This window comes from Chroicocephalus ridibundus, chromosome 5 (assembly GCF_963924245.1).
Source record: "Chroicocephalus ridibundus chromosome 5, bChrRid1.1, whole genome shotgun sequence".
NCBI lineage: Eukaryota > Metazoa > Chordata > Aves > Charadriiformes > Laridae > Chroicocephalus > Chroicocephalus ridibundus.
Genome location: NC_086288.1, coordinates 38,800,252 through 38,822,909, shown reverse-complemented (window position 1 = coordinate 38,822,909; position 22,658 = coordinate 38,800,252). Strand labels below are relative to the sequence as shown.

The 22,658-nt window shown below is 35.6% G+C and overlaps 1 protein-coding gene across 2 annotated transcripts in view; it reads left to right on the top strand.

Annotated features, from left to right (window-relative positions):
• The window catches only part of FSTL5 (follistatin like 5), a 317,506-nt gene that overhangs the window by 266,402 nt on the left and 28,446 nt on the right, over window positions 1–22,658 (top strand). Inside the window, exons 11-15 of one of the 2 annotated variants that reach the window (XM_063336242.1) lie at window positions 2,249–2,275; window positions 6,495–6,613; window positions 13,611–13,760; window positions 19,885–19,992; window positions 21,541–21,665. In XM_063336242.1, coding sequence (XP_063192312.1) covers window positions 2,249–2,275; window positions 6,495–6,613; window positions 13,611–13,760; window positions 19,885–19,992; window positions 21,541–21,665 — 529 coding nt within the window. The remainder of the gene's footprint in view (window positions 1–2,248; window positions 2,276–6,494; window positions 6,614–13,610; window positions 13,761–19,884; window positions 19,993–21,540; window positions 21,666–22,658) is intronic. The other variant, XM_063336243.1, reaches the window with a different exon arrangement.

Below are 22,658 nucleotides of genomic sequence, written 5' to 3'. Positions count from 1 at the left end.
ATGACTGAGGAATGGGATGCCATCCGGAGGGCAAACTCAAGAAGTGAACCCATGTGAACCTCATGAGGTTCAACAAGACCAAGTGCAGAGTCCTGCACCTGGGTCTGGGAAACCCCCAGTATCAGTACAAGCTGTGGGATGAAGGGATTAAGAACAGCCCTGAGGAGAAAGACTTGGGGTACCGGTGGATGAAAAGCTGTACGTGAGCCAGCAACGTGCGGTCGCAACCCAGAAGGCCAACCATATCCTGGTCTGCATCAAAACAAGCCTGGGCACCGGGTTGAGGGAGGTGATTCTGCCCCTCTGCTCTGCTCTGGTGAGACCCCACCTGGAGTACTGGATCCAGCTCTGGAGCCCCCAGTACAGGAAGGACATGGACCTGTTGGATTGGGTCCACAGAAGGGCCACAAAGATGATCAGAGGGATGGAGCACCTCTCCTATCAGGACGGGCTGAGAGAGTTGGGATTGTTCTGCCTGGAGAAGACAAAGCTCCGGGGAGACCTGATTGCAGCCTACCAGTACTTAAAGGGGGCCTACAGGAAAGATGGCGACAGACTTTTTAGCAGGGCCTGTTGCAACAGGACAAGGGGTAATGGCTTTAAACTAAAAGAGGAAAGATTTAGACTAGTTATAAGGAAGAAACTTTTTACAGTTAGAGTGGTGAAACACTGGCACAGGTTGCCCAGAGAGGTGCTGGATGTGCCATCCCTGGAAACATTCAAGGTCAGGTTGGATGGGGCTCTGAGCAACATGACCTTGGTGAAGATGTCCCTGCTCATTGCAGGGCAGGTTAGACTAGATGACCTTTAAAAGTCCCTTCCAGCCCAAACTATTCTGTGATTCTGTGGTTCTAAATACTGTGTCTAAGGCCACGCAATGAGGTAGCTCTGTTGAGAGAATTTGTGGAAAAAAATCAGGAGACAAAAAATAGTAGAGGAGAGGGAGAGAAAAAAGAAAAGCCTAGTAGCTCTGTTATCCTAAGCCTCTGAATCATGAACTTGTCAGAAAGTAGACTGACGCATTTTCCAAGGACCCTTCTACATATATGGTGCTGTGTATATTCTTTCAGAGCACAAGAACGAGAGAAACGCTGCACTGCATGAGGCAAAAAGCCCATCTTGGTCCTGTCTTCAGCAGTGCCTGGTAAAACAAGATTGGGAAAATCACAGCATTTGGGACTTTTCTGGAGTGATAGTTGTTCCTGTTTCTACTCTCAACTTTGAGCAGTCAGCAGTTGAGGGACTTTTGGGTACCAACATAATTTTTAGTAATGTGTTTTCCATTACTTTTTCCAAACTTTTTTTAAAGCGCATTAATGTTTTTAGCTTTTGCAACACTGTTTCAATAAACATCACAGTTTCATTTTATCTTTGTGTGACATATATGTGTTCTCTGTGTTGTATTCCTCTCCTTTAAATTTTTCTCTATTTCTTAAGATCATTACTTTACAGAACACTTTGTTTTTCAGTGATGGTGTTTTAAACAATTTATCCCAGGGCATGCTGAGCTCTAAATATTTAAAATTTGCACAGTTATATTTGTTTTCTTTTATTCTCCCCAGGCAGAAAGAGCAATATTAGGATAATTAGTTTTCATTGATCTCAAAGGTCTAAGATCCAATTGTAAACAAGATAGCCAGATACAACTTATGCTTTCATGGAAAAAACAACTAAAACACGTAGCTGGTTACCATGCCATCTTATAGTTCTCATCTCGGTCTTCCAAAGATAATGACAAACACTATACAGCATGACACCTTTGATAGCATGGCTGTGCTACAGCAATACAGAACAATATCTTGGATGCGGTTTGGTTGTGTGTGTTTCTATGTCCTGAAAGAAATCTCTTCAAAGTCTGGTGCTTAAAGGAAATTATGACAATTACATCACCTGTAATCAATATACATAATTTATGTGTATGCACACTCCATGTGTGTTTTGTAATGGATTGTGAGACACACGACTGGTAAAGGCCAATGGAGTTAACTTGGGGGGGTTTAGCAGGGGGTGATAGGATTTACCCTAACCCCAATAACTATGATGGCTAATCAAAATTTTATCACGTGACCTACAGACCTTTATTTAATCATATTGTTAATTCACAGTTTCTGTTGATTTACCTGTAGAAGTATTTTAGTGAATCAGAGGTTAAAGCATCATAATTATTTCAGAATTGATATATCATTTCATGGTTTTTTTTTCTTGTTCATTTGTGTTTTCTGTTTTTTCTCTCTCTTACATGCTGCAGTTGCAAACATATTGTGGCGAGAGCAAGGTACTAATACAGATGGCTTTTTTTGATATTTTCTGTGTTATGTGAAATGTTCATCTATTGTTCCTTTTGTGTGTTTGGTTGGGCTTTTTTTTGTTCATACTCTATACAGTTACAGTAGTTACATTCCCCCTTGAAACATTTGAGAGATTTGATGTAAAGAAAAAATATAGTGGAAAATAATCCTTTAAATGCTCATGTCTTTGAGAACTGCTTTTCCTTTTGAGAAGGAAATAAGATGTTCAGAAATTTCGGACAGTTAGTCAAAGGGATTCAAAAAGAAGCTCAGATTTAAAATGTAGACCTTTGACTTTTGTTTGTTTGACATGATAAAGCTTCAATCCAATCAGCCTGTATGCTGTTGGGAGTGATCTTCTTGTATGAATCATTCTCATTTGAAAAAATCATGTTCTTAAACTGTTTAACTAAAATTGAGGTACCTGATGATGCTTAATGAGACAAATAATCTTCTTATACTCAGGAAGGGTTTGTAAGTATTGGAAAGGGGAATGGAGGTTTGTGGTTTGTGACCAACACAAGGATAAATGTGAATACAGACGGTATCAGGTGTTATAACATAGAAAGCACGGAAAGTATAGTTTATTGACAAAAGTAGGTATTTTCATATATATGAGAATCTCATAAAGCATATTGTAGAAAAATATCATAATCAAAGTAGTCTGTTTTGAATTTAAAGTTGCAATTTAGGAATGAATGTATTTCAGGAGTAGGAAATGTTTCAATTATTTCCACTGGAAGATTGATAATACTGTAAGTGGATCAGGCTTTGCTATGAATTCATGCTGCATATGGTATTTCTGCATGTTTCTTAGAGATTTTTGTTAATTTAAAGATTTAAAAATTTGATATTTTGTTTGCCTAATTACATAGTAACCTTTGTCATTTCCCAGTGTGTTTGCAAATACGAACTAGTTTTATTTTTTATGTTCCTGTTTTACCGGTTGCTCAGCTGATATAAACAGTCAGTTCCCTGATTATAGCGGAGCTCAGCTGCGATCCTCCTGCTGTATTGGCCTTGCAGAGTACAAATTATGTGTTCAGAGTGTCATACGATTCTGCTGTTAACAATTAAACTGACACACAAGAAGATTCCAACACCAAAGTTTTCAAATATATGGTATTCTCACCACTTATTGGGAAGGTATCACTTGTGTTTTATCTTGAATAAAACTGCAAACGTGACTGGCACACCCTTGAATTTTTTAGAGAATTTTCAAGTCCTGTGTTGCTTTCAGTGGTTAGAAAGCACTTAGGAAAACTTAAATTTTGTGACAATAAAGACCAATTAAAAATAGTAACTTACCAGAACGCTTACGGTAAAAAGATTCAAATTTCTCTGTGACTATTGTGAAACTAAACAGAAAGCAATTTATAGTAGAGGTTGAGAACGTGAAGTGACAACATCATCTTCTAGAGCTGATTTTCTTAATCTCTTCTGTGTTTCTCGTTGGCCGAACAAATACTGTTCCTGGTTGCAACATTGGAATTCATTTACAAGAGAGCAGTATCCTGAAGATGCCAGTTAGCATCACGGCTAACTTCTCTGGGCCATGCATACTTTGTCATTTTCTGTTATCTAAGTATTACCAGATAGGGAGGAAGGGATGGCTGATTAGTAAGACAACTAAGGTAATGAAACCATAGATCGGCTTTAGTGCCTGCAGTGCATATTTGTATATGGAGTACACAAAATACTTACCACAGCTGCTTGCTTGTGTAAGTGTGAAAAGAGAATGTGTCAGAAAATCTGAAAGGATTTTGAAAGTACATTAATTTGTATTATAGTGATAATACAGTATATACACAAGCATAAATATATCCAGATATTAACCTATATGCAAAAAAAAAAACCCCAAACCAGCACCATTTTTTTTCAAATCAGTCTTAGCCAGTTTTAAATATAGATTCAGTCTAAGTGGAGTAAATATATTTGCATTTATTGTTGTTGCTTCCAGCACAGTATTATAAATGTGCTGGGTTGGTTTGGGTTTGGTGGGGGGAGGCTTGCAAAATCAGGTCAGTTGTCTTTAGAGGAGTAGCTCCCATAGTTGCAAAGAAGTGGCTTGCCTAAGTAATTAGATATTGGTATAAATCAGATATTTGTAGACACGTGCTCAAAGGAAGAGTTTTGGGGTCATAATAACTTGGAAGGGGGGATTAGTTCATTGTATCCACAGGTAAAGGTGGATTTTGCATTGAAAATGGTGGATTTCACTATTGAAATGGAAGGACATTTCTTACTATGTCTCCTTCACTGATTTTGAAAAACAGTTTGTTGAACATTACATTGGAAATAAAGCCTTAAAAGTTTAGGCTGGGTTACTATGCACAAATATTGTTCGTACATTCGAAAGCCTGTCTTGGGGTAATAGCAACTGAGGAGGAAGTTTTGGGATCAAATGTCTGTATCGCTTCGGGCTATTGGCTGATTTACTTCCTCACATTCTGGTATTACTTATCCTGCAAATAACTATAATATACTTAATCAACGAGGCCAGGGAGAAGGGAAAACCTTGTTTTGTCCCCAGCCAGCTCCACATACTTATTTATCACCAGGATACGGTAAGCCAGTTTCTCAGCTATATATCTCTACGCTGCGTTCACTGGTAGGGGCAGGCTAACCTCAGTTAGGCTTATCTGCAAATTCCAGCTGTTCTTACGGGATGCGATGTCAGGCATTTTTTGAAGAAAGACCTTGACATATTATCTTACATAGGCTGTATGATTTACCTGCAAAGGCATACAAAAGTACCCTTTGGCCAGAGTGGGCACGTTGCCCTTAGTGCAACCTAGGCTTAGAGTAGACGTGATCGGTAAGTTTCCCTGCAACCTGAGCCTGCTTCTGTGCTACATCCAATGCAGCCCGGACACTTTTCGGTAACCTATGAACAGACGGATTTTATATGAAATGAGGAAGACCCTGCTTGGAGATTGCCCCTTCTTTCTTTTTAGGAAAACTTGGACAGAAGTGAGAAATGATTCCACGAGGTTTCTCAAAGATAATTGAACTTCCTTGTTCTGGGCATGGCCTGACAACCCTATGCATATTACTACCTTCTAAATGACTGTATCACCTATGTGATTCCTAATGGGGACTGGGAACCTTTATGTGTGTGTGTATACATGCATACATCTATGCAGAAACACACACAACCCCCCCCGCCCTTAATATTCTCGTTATTTTATTTTATATTAAGATGTTTTCTCTTGATATTAACATAGTTTTTCCTTCAGAATTTAGGATAAGCAGAATTTCAGACTCAAATTTATTTTTCCTGGGTTTTATTCCCCTGTGTTCCTGTACCAAATATTGTTATGTCAAGTGGCAGCTTAGGGCCTGTACCCAGGATACATATACATTATTATCAGTGTAACCCACAATTCAGCTGTCCGTGTTGGTTATGATGGTAATTTTATGAGTACTGTGGTTTTCTTCATAGAATTTTACAAATATGAACTGGTCATCCATCGTATCATCCACATAGCAAATCAACAACTGTTGTCTTGCTTGGCACGTTTTAAACTAAGGAGAATGTCCCTTTTTGTGTTCATGAGCACGACCACAGATATTATGAGACTTCACGCTACAGATCTGGTTCCCACCTTCTCCACAGAACATTACATCATGCCTCTCATTCAGCAACATTGGGGCAGAAGGATTGAATAGTTCTATAAACATTTGTGGCCCTTCAAACTTGGAATGACTGTGTGCCCAACTCTGGCTTTCCAATAAAATACAACAGAAAATATTTCCTTTCCTGACTGAAAGAAATGTCAAATAAAGGGTTATAACAAATATTCAGAACTTCTCTGTCAATATTACACGGAAATTACTTAAACTTTACTATCCCTCAAAAAAAGAAAAATAAGAATACATGGAGAATTTATGTTTATTTGATTTCAATGTAGGTGATTTCACAAGATCACTTCTGTTACTGCAGCTGTCAAACTATATATTTCAAGATCTGTTTTCATAAAGACCCTGTCTTGCCAATGGAGAAAACTATGAGAAATTCTGAATAACATAACAGTTTTGTTTTAGCTTTACAGCCAAAGATCCCATAGGATTAGCTGTATTAGCACTATATGCATTAACAAATTGATCTCATACCAAAAATGTGATGAGCTTTAGTTCAAGTCAAGGATTTTCTTTTTTGTCATTATTTAGTTTTATACATTTCAATATGTTTTTGTTCCTAAGGTCTGGGCATTGGGAACATGTTTTATGTTTTTTATGAAGACGGCATCAAAGTAATACAACCAGTGGAATGTGAATTTCAGAGACATATTAAGCCTAGTGAAAAACTCCTCGGTTTTCAGGCAAGTTATTATTTTAAATTTATTTGTAGCGTTTTCACAATTATATTTTTCCTTAAATAAGAATTTATAATTCCTAGTTTAGTGTTTTCTGCTTGATAAATGTCTTCTCAATTAATAAGTAGCTTATAGTGGTGGACTCAACATTTCCTGTATTTTCCGTGATCAAATTCAAACTTTCAGTCTCTCTCTTAGATTGAATATTCACTGTATACTTTTCAAACCCTTTATTTTCTTTGGTTGTCTTTCTCTTTTCCCAGTCCTTTCCTTTAACAGCTCTCTACTCTTTATTTCTGGTTTGTGTGGTGGTGTATTTTTTCTCCCCTCCCTCCCCAGTTAAGTGCATCTCTATGAATCAAGGATTGATACTCTCTCTATTAAATATAAGATCTAAAGTTATTATTTTTAATGTCTTCTTTTTTCTCCACTGGTTGTTTGTCTATATTAAACTGTCAGCTATCATGAGATAAATCCCTATCCTGATAAACACTCTTGCAGCTCCAGTGAAGTTAGTAGAGATGATTGATGCTTTGACTCCAACTTAAAATTCATATAAGTAGTTTCAATAATTTTATTGTCAATAGATTTATAGCTTATTTCACCAAATTCTGTGCATTTATGGAGTAGTTTCCATGTGTAGCATACATAAAAACAGTAGTGTATTCTCCACTTCCATTTTTTCTTTTGTTGCTTTTCCTTTACAGCTGATCAGATTGCTAGCTGACATGATGCATGTTCTCATAGGAACACTTGGTACTAGTCACTACATTAAGACTTGTTCCATATGATATACTGCCTTTCAAAAAAATAATAACTTTTTCTCATTATTTGAATTTGAATGAGTGACCTTAAAATACGTAATGATCCGTGAGCTGTACGCTTTGGGTTTTTTCCCCTAGTACCTAAAGCACACTGAAGTAACAGCAGAACTGTCTCAATGGGATTTGCCTCTTCAGTTATCATTATTGATGTCAAAGGCTGCTGTACTCAGCAGCAAGATTTATTTTACTGTGAATAATTATGCTTTGAACAGCTAATCATACCTTGATTTGTGCTGCTTAAGTGAAATTAGGTTGACACAGCCAAAAATAAGCCAAAAAGCTTTTTTACGGCTGTTTAATTCAAAAGCTGATTATTTAAGAAGTCTGCTAAAATTTTATTGGTCTAAAGTGCAGCCTAGATTTTAAGTGTACTTTTATTGAAATGAGGTAATAATGAGGATGAATAAGTCAAACTTGTTTCCTTTTTGTGGCTTTCAAACCTGAAGTAGCATATCATAATTCTATCCTCCACAAAAAAAAAAAAGGGGGGGGGGGGGGAAGAGACTTGTCCTTTGGATATCTTTGGCTTGTGGGTAGGTGTGGTAAATATATAGAGAGAAATGTATGTCATTTTGCCTGTTACATTCAACAATACTTCTACTTATTCCCCTGAACACTGAAAACATCTTTGCTTACAGATGGTGGTTAATAAATCTCTATTCCTGCAAGGGGAATCAGAAATATTTGAAAATTATATCCTTGTGTTTTTCTATTCATAGTGTCATCATTGTTCACTCAAAAAAATCGAGAAATAGTTTTCAGTAAAAAGTTCTGAAATTTTGAAAAACCCTTTAAGATTACTTTCCTCCTAGAAGAAGAGTTTAAAAGAATTCCCTGCATATACTGCTGATACTATGACAACAGCAGTATATTCTTGAAAAAACTCATTGACTATGAAGCGTTAGACAACTGTTTCCTCGTCTGAAGAATATCATATCTTCCTCAAGCTTCTTTGGAAAATCTGTTTTCTCCAAGTAAGAATAATGAAATAACCCAGTTCTGTCCCAGGATCAGATTTTTATCGAGTTCAGCATGTGATCTTTTAGTGGTAAGAGCTCATGTGATAAATTGCTCATTAGTAATTCTCTTTGTCTCTGTCGTATAACTATTAATCAGAGATGGTGCATATGTATGTATGTGTGTATATATATATATATACACACACACTGCGTGTTTTGAGGTGGCTTTACATAGCCTTTCACATCTATGACAGCTATTGCTGATAAAATCTCCATTACTTACCTCTTAAGGTATACCTAAAGGAAATACAGGCTTGCTTAAACCTCTCCCATTTCTTTACACTTTTCTGAATTAGCTGTTCAAGTGATAAGTAGAAGCCCAGTAGACCTGTTTCATTGCTAAACATTTGCTGAAGTGTAGGAACATTTCTAAATTCTGCAGCACAGTTTAGGTACTAGAAGTGTTACGGAGAATGTCTGGATGTTACACATGATACTGCAGTGTTCCTCCCCAGGTTTCCTGTTTGTCTGTCAACAAAATAAATTACCTTTAGCTAAGCTCCTGTAAAAGAACGAACTCAGGTGTTTCTACATGGCACTGCATTGTATTGTGAACAAATATTGCAGTAGTTACACATGTACATATTTAGGTATGCTAATTTTGCTAAAGGTAAATACAATTTCTCAATAACTCTATACTTGAGAACCCTTATCTAAATATTTAATTGCCTCTTACACAACTGAGTGTCAATACAGCAAAGCACTTTAGTGTGCGTCTAACATGGGAAGCAATTAGACTTTCATTGTGTTTAAATTGAAGCAAAAGGTTTAGTGCTTTACTGGATCATCATGATTCACAGAAAATTATAAAGAGCTTCCTCATCTCCTTCCCAGAATCTCCTAAATGACTTCAGTCTTCTAAATTAATAGCAAATGAAAGTACACTTTTACTAGGCTAATAGTGACAATTTTAGATGCGTAGGAACAGAAATAAACTTATTTGTTTTTTTATTGTTATTGTTTAGTTATACCAGGTTTGACTGTTGTTTATTCAACCTGTTGTCAAATAGATTCTTAACCATGGTCCAAGTAGAGTCTTTCAGCTGTTAAATATCTCATCATTCTGAAGGGTGTCTGTCATTTTCCTCACTAGCATGCAACCTCTATTTATTTTCTGCAAATTAATATTATCCAAAGCCTTTAAGTTCTAATTCTTTTGCAAAAGTGTTTTTATTTTCTCTTCCCAATGAATCCCAATTAGAACAGTTATTCTAGGAGGCTGGGGGTGGGGAAAGAAGGAATTGAAACATATGCCATTGTTGAGACCAATGGAAAAATCCTTTTCATTTCAACAGAATCCCGATTTCCTCTTTCTTACAAGAACTAGTGCATAATGTCCATATTTCAGTGAACTCACACTCGAAGTTGAATATATGTTGGAGGTGGGCACAAAATACTTAATTTCCATATAGTTAATGTGACTACATGGCAGAGCAAAGTTTCTACACAAAAGTTTTGAAGCGCACTTGTTAGTCCACAGAAATTGCTTTGGTTTACACTCTTGCAGCACAGTAAGTGTAGTAAGTGCAAGACTGTTAACCTTTGTTTGTTTAAAAAAATGTGAAAAAGGTCCACGGTCTGGTTTTTACTACAGAATGTCAAGTAAACCGTAACAATATAGAATGGATGATATATAAATTGCATGCATTTAACGCGTGCACTGTTGTACCCTGTTGATGTCACCTTACTCTAGGCAGTCATAGCATAGATAGGCATTTCATTATACTGCTTAAAGAGCTTGGTTCAAAACTTGTTAAAACACTGAGGACCCTTGCATTAAGTCTAAGTTTATAATCATAGAATTTGCGCATCTAAATCTACAAGTACGTGTTTTCTCTTGAGAATTTCTTGCCTCAGACTACCTTGAAAAACTTTCTCTAAGGATTTATTTTCCTCCATCTGCTGACTTGTTACAGGGCAAGTCACTTTTTGATTAAAAAGTCTGGGGGAAAAAAAAAAAACAATGAAATAAATTAATGTTTTATCAGATGCTAGTTTTTTTTCAGAGAGAATAAATTAGGAAAATGTAAATTGCTCACATTTTAATTAGAAGAAAATGGTGGGTTTGTGCTTATATTTTAAGGAGAAATTATTTTAACCAATTACCCAAACACTGGGGAAATTAATATAGAGCCTCAGAATTACTGCCGGCAATGTAAAAGAAATCCAAACTGTCTAATCGGATAAATGTTAACTTTTCAAAAGCAAGATTTCAGTTCCATTGATTGAAGCTATTTCTGAGGCATCTAGATAAATGTGGGTTTGAACGAGTAGAGAAACAACTGCGTAAACCAATTCATGCTGGGGAAAAAGACCCTATTTTGAACATGAGAATTTTGGTGTGTGATTTTCATTGTTACTTTGGAGAAACTCTTTTTTGGCTTGTATTTTAATTTTTCAGTTTTTGGGGCAAAGTGATAGTTGGCATTGATTTACAGAAATTTATTACAACATAAACAATATTCTAGAACCAGTAAGCTGCATTTTGTATATGTAGATTTATTTTTTACTTAATATTTTTTACTTTGAATCTGAGAAAATGTCATGCTTTTCTCCTTGCTGTATTTCAAGTGGAAAAAGAGGAGCAAATTTTATGAATTATCTACATAACAAGAATCATGCTCTGTAGTTTCAGTCAGTATTTTAGACTCAGATTCAGGACAATGTTTAAGGAGGTGGCTTAACTCTGGATATAGTTGTAAGTGCTTACCTTACAGTATTTTCCTCTTCTGCTATACTTCCTACAATGGGAGGTATGATTAGCCTAATCATTTACACTAATCTAGACGATGCCATGTGAGAGAAATCTAGAGTCCTTCAAGAGGAATTGGTGTTATTTTTGAATAATATATTGAACGTGTCCTTGTAGAATTCACAGCACCAAAAACTGTTGGAACCCTGGGAGACATGACTGAAAAGAACGACACAGTATAGAGTTGTTATAAACGTTTACAGATGAAATTTGAAGAAGGTGTTCTCTGAGGAAGAAATAAGACTGTGTAGAACAGTCTAAAATTAGTTATCTGTTTAGATAAAATGTGGAACTAAGACAGGGCATATATAGAATAAATATAAAAAAATAATTTGAGATCAGTGAAACATTTTCCAATTGAAGTGACAATTGCACAGAAGGCAAATGACAATAGATCATTGGTCTGATGATTGCACATCATATTAGAGACATAATTGTTTATGTTGACACTTCATGCATTGAAAAGCTTTTAGAAGCTTTTAGACACATTTAATGATGAAAGTCCCGTTTGTCACCATGCCTGTCATTCTTTAAAAAACACATTTTAAACAACTTCTCCCTTCAGAGTGCATGGCTTTTTAGCAGTGCAAAATAAATCTTACTCTTTTTACTTATTTCTAAGTTCTGCTGAAGTTCCTGATTAGGGGACATCCCGTGGTACCCGAGTTTAGTAAACTTTCCTTATCAATGTGATTTCTGAAAGACCTTCCCTTTGTTGAGAGTTGAGAATGACGTAGGAACAAGCAGTGGCTTTCGATCTCCTGTAAAGAAACTCCAGCTAAAGAGCTGGAAATTGACTTATTTCTTATTTTGACATATAAAGACTGAGTGTATTTTCTCAAACATAGAGGCATAGCAGGCAAAGAATGTTGAATGATACAGAAAAGTTAGTATTGAAATGCATCATCTTCTTCTTGAAAAGCATTGCTTAGTGCCGGATATATTGTTCTGTCACATTATTTTTCCCCTTCCTTTTAAAAGGAGTCTGATGTGTAGAAACAGAATTCTTGTTTAAGATCTTATCAACTGTTGCTGTTCACTCTACATTGAAGTCATCATTTGCTGACATATCATAATTATTTTCACAGCAACCAGTTATGATGCATCAGACAGAGCATTCTAAATTAGGAATAAGCCGCAGATTAAGTGCTGAAAAGAAATAATACTTATGATTTGGTGAAATTGCCCCTTGTCATGAAAGGAAGAAAAATTAAGAGGGGAAAATAAGAATAAGTCAGGAAAATAAAAAAGCTTGGCACATCCTGTACATCTCCAAGCAGAATATTTTTCTCAGGTCCTTCTTTTTACATAAATTTGATGTACATTATGGGAAAAAACCCATGCTGTTTCATAAAGGGAATTTCTAAATATGGTAACATATTTAATCAAGTGACTTTTAATTTTGATAAAAGCAAGCTTTCCCTGGGATTAAATAGTTTCAAATAGATAGATAGAAATACAAATATATATATATATATGTATGTATGTATTATGATTGGAAATATATTTATATAAAAATATGAATAGTGAGCATGTAAATTAGCTATTTTGAGGGAGAGTGCATAGTTATAAATATATGTATTAAGAAATACGAATTCACTGAAGTCAACAGGAATTTTGCTTTTTCATTCAAATTCATCCTTTTGTAGTGATGGCAGGGCAGAGGGGGAAGGAATGGTTGTAAGAAGCCATTTGATTTGTATCGGGTTGAACGCTAGTGAGATAGGCCATGAGAACATCTTGTGGCAGAAGGAGGCAAACTTTTGACCTTTGAAGCAACGTATCAGTACTCCATGTTACCAAAAAAGTAGATCCCTCTTACTGCTGCTGCTTTGCCCCTGTATTGTGTGGCAGCTTGCACCACACCTCCTCCTCTTCCTCTCCATTTATTACATTATCATATTCTCAGTTTAGTATTTGCCTGCCTTACTGCTGTGTTCTCAGATGTAAGTGTAAGTTGTACCTATAACTGTCTTCCTTTGCAAGATATGGTGATGGTGCAGATGGGAGAGCTGCTAGCTACTGCACAGGAACTAGACATTGTGTGTCTAATTTTTTTTTTTTGTTAAGATCTCCTGGCTCTTGCTCACTTTATTTCCGCATGTGTTATTGTTTCAAATGGGTTTCTTTCTGAGGACAATAGTGCTAACTGATTGAATGTCTAGAAAACATCCAAAAAAGCTGAAGGATGGTTTACACTAAAGTTCTTGTGAATTGTGTGGTGCCTACAACATGCAGTTTGACTAACGCTAGTCTATGTTCTAACGTCGCCTGTCCTTTTTCCTTCCCTAAATTTTCCGAGATGTTATTTTACAGTTAAAAAATAAGAAAAATAGTATAATTTGTCTTTCTATTGCATTGTTGACTGTTTTGATTCTTATGCTTTCCCTGTTTCTGTTAAACTATAGGATGAAGTTTGTCCCAAAGCTGATGCAGATCCTGTTCAGCGGTGTGTATGGGCAACTGCTGTTAATGTAAAAGACAAGTTCATTTACGTAACTCAGCCTACGCTTGACAGAGTTCTTATTGTTGATGTACAGTCTCAGAAAGTTGTACAGGTATTTCTCATTTTTAAGTTATTATCTAATTTGTGCACAAGAATTTAAGGGTTTCCTTCATACTTTCAAAAAAATGCAATTAGCTTGAGAGTAAACACCATATCTAGAAAAAAGCTCATCTACTTTTGTCGTTTAGCAGCAGTTTATGTTTAGTGACTCTTCTTATCAATAAGCAATTGGGAAGGAAAGAATCAACATAAAAATATCTCTTATAAATATTAATCAAGTAGTTGAGGAAACGAGTTATTGGGGAAGTTTCTGGTACTTTTGTCTTGAAAATTAAGATCCATTAGAATAGAGTCTTATCAAAGGAATGTCTATATCGGTTTTGACAGGAAAGGTTAGGGGGTTAGGTATGGCTACAGAAAGTGGAGGACTGTAACTCAGTAACCTTTTAGGCAGAGAAGAACTAACACCACCCCTAGCCAAGATTGGATACTATGAATTTTAACAACTTCTCTATTCCTGTCTACTGTGCAGGTAGTACTGTCAGTTTCTCAGTCTTTGGGAGGCTGGAGATACTCTGCTTAGTCAAAATAATTCATTGGGTAAAAGAGAGAAATTGATGCTATGGTACAGGGATAAACATAGTTTGTGGAAGACCAAGGTACAAGACAGTGCTAAAATGAATATTAGTTTTTTCGAGCAGTGCAATTCCCTCAGGAAAGCCTGAGAGAGTCACAATATACTCCAAATGGTCAGTAGTCTTACTGGGATGGAGTAAAAATTTGATGCTTAGTTGCCACCACTGAAATCAAATACTATAACTGCTATACTCTTCTCTCTCCCTTTTTTTTCCTGTATGTATCTGGTGGTTATGATGGTTATGGTTATGAGGTTAGATAGGGGATTTACGTGAGGACAGATTTAGTCTCTGGAACTGTTAAAGACATGTAAAAATGCATTTAGAAAATAATAGCCATAAACTCATTAAATTATAAAAATATATTTTCTGGATATAAAGAGAATGTTTATAGTCTTAAAATGTTTGTGTTAACAAGGCATATGGAAAAGGCAAAATCAGTATTTTTTTTTGCTATTTGGTTTCTGCCTAGTATTCCCACCATATTACATTATTTTCTTTCTTTTTTTTTTTTTTTTTACAATCAGACACATGCAATAGAATATATTTCATTATATAGTCTTTTGGGATGATGTCATTTGACCAGAAAGATTAGTTTTATTTCACTTTCAGTGGCAAAAAGGGTCAATCAATTATAGTTGGGGACTGTCAACAGTCTTGTCAGAAGACAAGGGGCTTGTTTTTGGCTGGGTTTGTGTGTTTGTGGGGTTGGGGTTTTTTTAAGTATATTACAGATCATATAAAATCTTGAAACTTACAGTAAATGCAGAGTTCTTCTTTTTCTGAAACAAAATTGTTTCCTAGCCAAAGAGCTCTAGAGCTGGTTAATAACTTGCTAACGATCCTGCTCTGATTCTCGGAAGAAAGGACACTTGTATGTGAACTGATAAAGAGGTTTTGACACCACAATAGGTGTTCTTATTCAAATTTTAATCATACAAACATGCCTGACAGTTACTGGGTTACTTACAGTATCATCACATTCATAGGAAACAGTTGTTCTTTTGCCAAATAAAATACGGATTTTATTTTTTTAAATTAGAAATCTAATCTAAATTATTAGTAAAAATGTTTAAATAGAGCTTTTCTTCATGCCCTTTGCCTTTTTCACCAATACAGGAATGAAAATCTTTAATGTATAGATTATATATCGTATATTAGTCTACAGGGAGAACTTACTACTTCCTTTCAAAACCTAAATGGGTCTTACAAGAAAGACAGGGACAGATTTTTAATATGGCCTGTAGCGATAGGACCAGGGGTAATGGTTTTAAACTAAAAGAGAGTAAGTTTAGACTAGATACAAGGAAGAAATTTTTTTGTGATTAGGGTGCTGAAATACCGGAACAGCTTGCCCTGTTGTACACGCCCCATCCCTGGAAACATTCAAGGTCAGGCTGGGTGGGCCTTTGAGCAACCTCATCTAGTTAAAGGTGTCCCTGCTCATTGCAGGGGTGGTTTGGACTAAATGACCTTGAAAGGCCCCTTCCAAACCCAACAGTTCTATGATTCTGTTATATTAATATACATGTATTATGTGTATTAATGTAAAATTTAAAAATACATAGAAAAATTGCAATTTTAAAAATACATTAACTTGACAAATAGTTTTAATTTTAATAATTTTGCATTCTTTAAACATCTGCATTTTCTGCCTTCTATATTCTATGTCAGCTGGCTCAGTAGACATAGCTTCCTCAAAACCTGACCTATCCGGATGTTGACAGGGACTGCTAAAATGTTTTATTCAAAAAGTTATTAATTTTTTTTTCTTTAACTTTTTTTTAGTTAGTTAGGCTTTTGCATATCAAAGTAGAGATGAACTGAGTGGATAATGAGTTTTTGTTTTCTGAAAAAAAGAGTTTTTTCAACTAATTCAATGTATTTCTTCAGGAGGAGAGACTAAAAATGCATAGTCTTGCTGCAGTCCACGGATCTGAAGGACTGGAATCTCTGGCAATGGTTTCCCTGGTCTCTGGCTGACATTCACTGTCATCTTGCTTTCCTACAGATGATGGAGGAAATACCAATTTAACTGCATTTGTTAGCATTTAGACTTCAGTGGCAAGAGTGTATTATGCCTTTAGAGCTCACTGAAAAATATTAGCGAAGTTGGAGGTTCTTTTAAACTTGGGGTTTATGGAATAGTTTGATTGGTAGGTTCTTCTAATTTGCCTTCAGTTACATTAGTTACTGTTTTGCTAAGTACTTTACCATTAACTGTATGTTTAGAGATACTTACCACAATGATGTATGTTAATTAAAAAGTAAAATTCAATAAAATAGCCACTAATTAAAAGTAAACCCCTTCCCCAGAAGTATGTAAAGCAATTCTTCAGTTTTTGGATGGAGTTAGATAGGTTGCTATTGTATCACATAAATAGTCAAGTTTCTGTAATAAGCTGAAAAATAGACATACGGGATGCCTAGGTGTTACGTAGAGCTTGGTGCACTAAGTCTGTGCTCCAAGCAAACACATTGAGCTAAAACCGGATACTCCACAAGCCTTCACGCTAGTCCATGAAAAGAAAAACTTTCAAAGAAGTTTGATTTTGAGGGATAGAATACCATTGCTTTTCCATGTCTAATAATATCCAGATCGTGTACTTAGGGAGGTGTAGAATGAAATGTATCCCATCTGTGGAAACCTTTTGCAGGAATGAAAGTCTCAGTTTTGATGGTTCTAGGATATTTAGATATTAATGATATATTATCTTTCCATTTCACAATATTTAATACAGACATTTGGTAAGACAATATGACTAAGGGATAACAGATGAACCAGACAAGTAAATTAAACAATTGTGTTACTGTCACTTTTGGGAACCCAAGCAGAATTTCTACTTGTTACTTACCTGAATATTATTTCCTAGGATACACTTAGCCAAATATGTGGGAAAAGTACTATGGGACTTGCTTAAGCAGGTTGATATTCAAAATAGACTTTAAAAAAAGAAACAAGTAAAAGTAGTTGCAAACAAAACAAATAAATCATGAAAGCACAAAACCTATACAATCTTTTACACTAGTGTAAGACTATAAAAAAATAAAACCACTGCTGATTCAAAGACGGCTTTTAGAATTGAAGGCTAATTTGGAATTTAGTGACAAGTCAAGAGATACTTTGTTCAGGATTTCTTATAAAAAGTATGGCCCTGTCTTCGTTACCTTTTAACAATAAGCATTTATTTTTTGTTTTTGGTTTTGCAAGCAACAAGAAGTTTTCTAACCATTAAATGTTGCTCTACTCGTATCATACGCACGTACACAAACACCCATAGAAACAGAAACCAAGGAAGGGAGTTTAATTTCTGTCAAATCAGTTTATTTTCATTACTTAAAATGCTGCCTAGCACAGAAAAAAAAAATCAAAATATAGTTGATACTTGGAAAATAGATACTAAGCTGTTCATAAATGCTTACCAGACTTCCTTTTCGCTATTGTAGTAATACAGAGGATATTATTTACATTTTAACTATTTTTAGTCTATATCTTAAAGAAGAAACCACCTGTCTCCTCTGTAAAACCAGCTTTTCAAAAATGCACTCTGGTAGGAACAAATGTGAAGAAGAACTTCATATTTTGACATTGAGCAGCACTCTAATAAAATTCTGTCAAGGTGCAAAAAAATCCTAAAGACAACTAAAAACATATTTGAAAGGGCTATAAGTTGTGTAACCATGCTGTTCCCTGTATAAAAAGAATGTTGGTTTGGTTTTGCTTATTATGGTCTTTTCTCTGAAGTACTACTATGTATGTTCTATTTATTCCTTACTACTATGAAAGTTAATGTAAAAGATGTGTGTACTGGTGCACATATGTAACAACTAGATTTTAGGATGATTTATTTATATGATTTATTTTATGAAAGGAAGTACTTAAGATTCTAGAGCAGACTAAATTGAAATGCATTGGAAATACGGATGGTGCATCATTAGAGGGATGTATGTAGACTTTTTGATTTAGCCAGGTAATTCTCATTGTAAAGTTAAGAGAAGTATTTGCTTTCATTTGTAAATTCTTGAGAGCAAGCACCTGTCACCTGCAATTCCCCAGGATTGCTTAGCAGCGCAGCATTGACTGGGATGACTTAGAGGCGTGCTGAAGTAAACAGAGTTCATCATCGTTCAGGACACACCGCTCTGCTGGCAGGTCAGCCTGGCTAGCTAGAAACAGCTGTGAAAGCCTGCGTCCGAGGTGCTCACCTCCTTTCTGCTGCTGGCTCCTCTCTTGGGAGCTGCGTTCCCTGTGCTTGACTCCGCGGGCAGTTCCTTCTCCTCCTCCTGGCAGTGCCCAGGCCCCACACGTGGCTGGCACTCATTCAGCAGAATATATACGGGTCAGACCTTTCGCCTGGGGAAGCCAAAAGGAAATGTGACACACCTGAACAAATTAGCTATACAACAGCCCCAGTATTCTTTTAGACAACCTGTCTTCTAGCCTGCAGCAGAAAAACGTTATCAAACACGAATGACCTTTTCCGAGGGTTATCTTTCTGATTTTAAATGAGCCGGTGAGCAACCTGGCTTCATTTTCCATTTTCAAAGGGAAAAACAAATTCTGCTTAGATGAAGCTGTGGCTTGCAGTACCTCAGGAGTACAGTTAAGTACCATCATCAGTCTCAGCCAGCCATTAGTGCGTTATCTTGAGGATCTACATCATTAGTTTAAATTAGGTTCACTTAATTAGCCAGCTGGTACTCTCTTTGACAAACTGATAAACAAACTGTGCTTTACAGTTCCGTAATGGTGAGACTAAAAGACAATCTCCACTTATTTTTTCCGCTTTAATGATGAAAATAGAAAAGTAATCCCCCCAGTTGTTTACCTCATACAGAATGTCTCTTAATCAAATACTTTGTCCTCCCATTTCATACCTCTGAAGTCTTCAGTTCTTCTCATAACAAAGGAAGTGTAGAGCTCAACTAAAAGGTTTGTGGTCTCAAGAGACAGTGCTCAAGGTTGTAGGGAAAACGCTTTGGTTCTGATCACAAGTCCACCAAAGGTAGCAACTGTAATTGGAACAGTTAACATAAACATATGAAAACAATCTTTCCCGCTTCAACAGAATATACCCGGTTTAGCAGACATAGGAAGCTTTGGGTCTAGCAACATTGTGTTGGTTTTACGCAGGGCTGGCATTGATTTCAGTACATGGCTTGAGAATACCCTTTTTAGCCATTTTCCAATAATTGGTGTAGTTTTAAACTGATACGTACAAAGTGAGAGTGATGGGAGGGAGATAAGTATTTTTTCACTTCATTTAAAACCTTTGTTTTCATCTTCTTAATAGCTTCAGTATAATGTAGTTTTGATGATAAATGTTAGAGCACATAATGAACAAAAATCATTTTTTAGGCAATTCCGTAACTTTGAGTTAATTAGAAGGCTGCTTCAACAATTGACAACATAATTTTTAAATACAGTCTGAAAAGACCAAGAAATGCATGTCCGGTTATCATTTTAATTCAAGCATATATATTGGGGTTTTTTTGCAAATTTCACAGAAACTAAGAATTTCTATTTTTATTATGCTACAGGCAGTAAGTACAGATCCTGTTCCAGTGAAACTACACTACGATAAATCACATGATCAAGTCTGGGTGCTGAGCTGGGGGAACATGGAAAAGAATTCCCCAACTTTGCAGGTGAGCTGATCAGAATGATTACACGCAAGGAAATCTAGACAAGTTGAACCTTTTTTGTCATTGGAATATTTTGTATATTTCCCTTTAAGCGTTATTACCATGACCCCAGCAGGGGCAGTGAAATGATTTCAGGTAACCAGAAAACCATTCAGACAACTGACTTTGCTAAAAAAGTTTGAGATTATTTTCAGCACCCTTACTCAGGCATGACAATGCTGAAGAGAAGGATAAGGAGTACAGCTGAAAGCAGCAGCATGTTAACTGCTAGTCTTTTGAGAGCAAATTGTTGCTGTTTATGATGGTTTTTTTCCCTAATTAGAGCATAAACTGGATTTTAGACATATTCCTATTTGATTAAAATTATATATAAAATTATATATATATTGTCTGGAGGTGAAAAGATCCATCTTACTGCTTTTTTCAGATGTAAAATAATAAAAATCTTCACTTTTCCCATGTCTCTGAGCAGTGGCAAGCCTGGGGACAGTCACTAAAGAAACCTTTCAAGAAGCTATACCTGCATTCCTACTTTTTCACTACTTTCTGTTCCTTATTTAAAGTAATCCCCTGAGAATATGGTGATCACCTTTATGTCGTAATTTCAAAATTACTTTTAGTTTCAACTTATTTTCCTTTTCTTTAGAAGTTAATGAAATCCTTATGCATTTAAAAAAATATATGTAAGATAAAGAATAAAAGAATTTCAAACACAGGGCTTAAGCAGAAAAATGAGTAACATTTGAAAACACCTTTTTAGCACCTACAGACTCTTAGTAATTATGAGTATGCAAGGTAATTTGTGGGAGTGTAGGTGTCACTTCTCTCCAGCAAATGAATGATAATTGAGTCAGTCTTATCAAGTTTTAAAGCAACCGATCATCTTCACTCCCATTTTTCCTTATAATGTAGGTGATCAAGTTGGGGTTTTTTTTAAGTTTTCTGTTAAGTGCACGTATGTGAATATCACGGTGGCTATTACATGGAATTGTCTTTTTAGTCACCCATAAACATTTACCTCAGAGAAGGTCCAAGATTTGGGGATTCAAGGAAAATCTGTTCATAACAATTTAAGGAATGCGTGAACTCAAATCAACAACTACTTCTGAAATATGTATGTGCGATGTTTAATTACCTCATGATTGCAAGAATTGGGTGTATGTGTAGCCATAACTTCCTGTAAATCAGTTGATAACATTTTATCTTTTCACTCCAAAGTGCTTAAGAAATTCAATCTCACTCTGGGATCTAGAGTAAAAAAAAAAAAAGGTAAACAAAAAACTACTTTGCTTTAATAATGTAAATGAATAAATATGGACTCAGTGGTGGAAAGAAGAGGGGAAAAAAGTAAATATGAAGATTGAATGGTCAGGTACGTAACAATTCTCTGAAATCTGTGATGCTGATCAGCTTTATTCACTGTCATTTCTTGGTAACTGAAGGATAATGTAAGAGATGGAATACAGAGGCAATACTGTATTAATTTATTTGCATAGAGATTAGATTTTGAAAGACTATTTCTATAGTTCATAATAATATTACTTTATGTAGGTGATAACACAAGCCAGTGGGAGTGTTTCTCATCACACAATCCATACTCAACCAGTGGGAAATCAGTTTGACAGAGTGGATGATTTTTTCATTCCAGCTACAACCCTCATCATTAGCCATATAAGGTAAGTTTTAGTTGAATTATAATTGAGTTTCAAATGAACTATAACATTGGCTCGAAAGAAATATAATTTAAAAACCTTGAAAATCTGAGACCATGCCACCTACTTCAATATTGTTTTGCAACACTCTTCTTTGTAAACAAACTAAATGCGAATTTTATTAAAAACAGGCTCGATCTCAGAATACTTTTATTTATAAGAAAATATTCTTATAAAACTTTCTTAAGTTTTTCTTCCTTATCTCACCAAATGTTCAAAAGTTCCACTGCTCTGTGTACTAAAATGGAGATGTAATATCATCTGGGGTTTTCTTGAGGAATTGATAAGTGTAATTTTCAGATAATTCCCTAATTTACAATCTCAATTTGTAAATATACTTACTAATTTCTTCTACTGTACAGAGCAGTTGCCATATATAGTATTTGTCATATTTGTGTGGTATTGGAATCATTCTCTTAACGGACCAGAAAAAAAACACTTTTGCAGTTTTAAAACGAATTGTGATACAACATCACTTAACTCTTTATGAACTGGCTTCTCCTGTTCATTCAGTTCTTTCTACCTGTTTTTTCGTCAGGCTCTGTTTTTAAAACAAACCATGACTGAGCATGTAACATAAACTCTGTTTAAATGCATGAATAAAATTGGTCTTATTTCACGGGTACTGAGTATTTGATGTTAAAATGGTTCATATTGTAATCTATGCCAGGAAACACTGTAAATTTTTGAGTGCTTAGTTATTTCTCTTCGTGAATGTAGGATTGTCTTTGCGTTTGTCCAAAGAGCAGACAAGTTCTGGCTGTGATAGAAATATTCTAAGTAGGGAAGACTGGAACAGGGTGACCAGCTGGATTTTAAAGGATATATGAGACAGAGAGTGTGAGAAAAAGAGGACAACACTTAATATAGGCATAAAGCAGAAATCTTAAATGAAAATCTATTTTACTTCCTCAAAATACATTAGTAAGAATGTGAAATACCATTTTCTTTTCATAT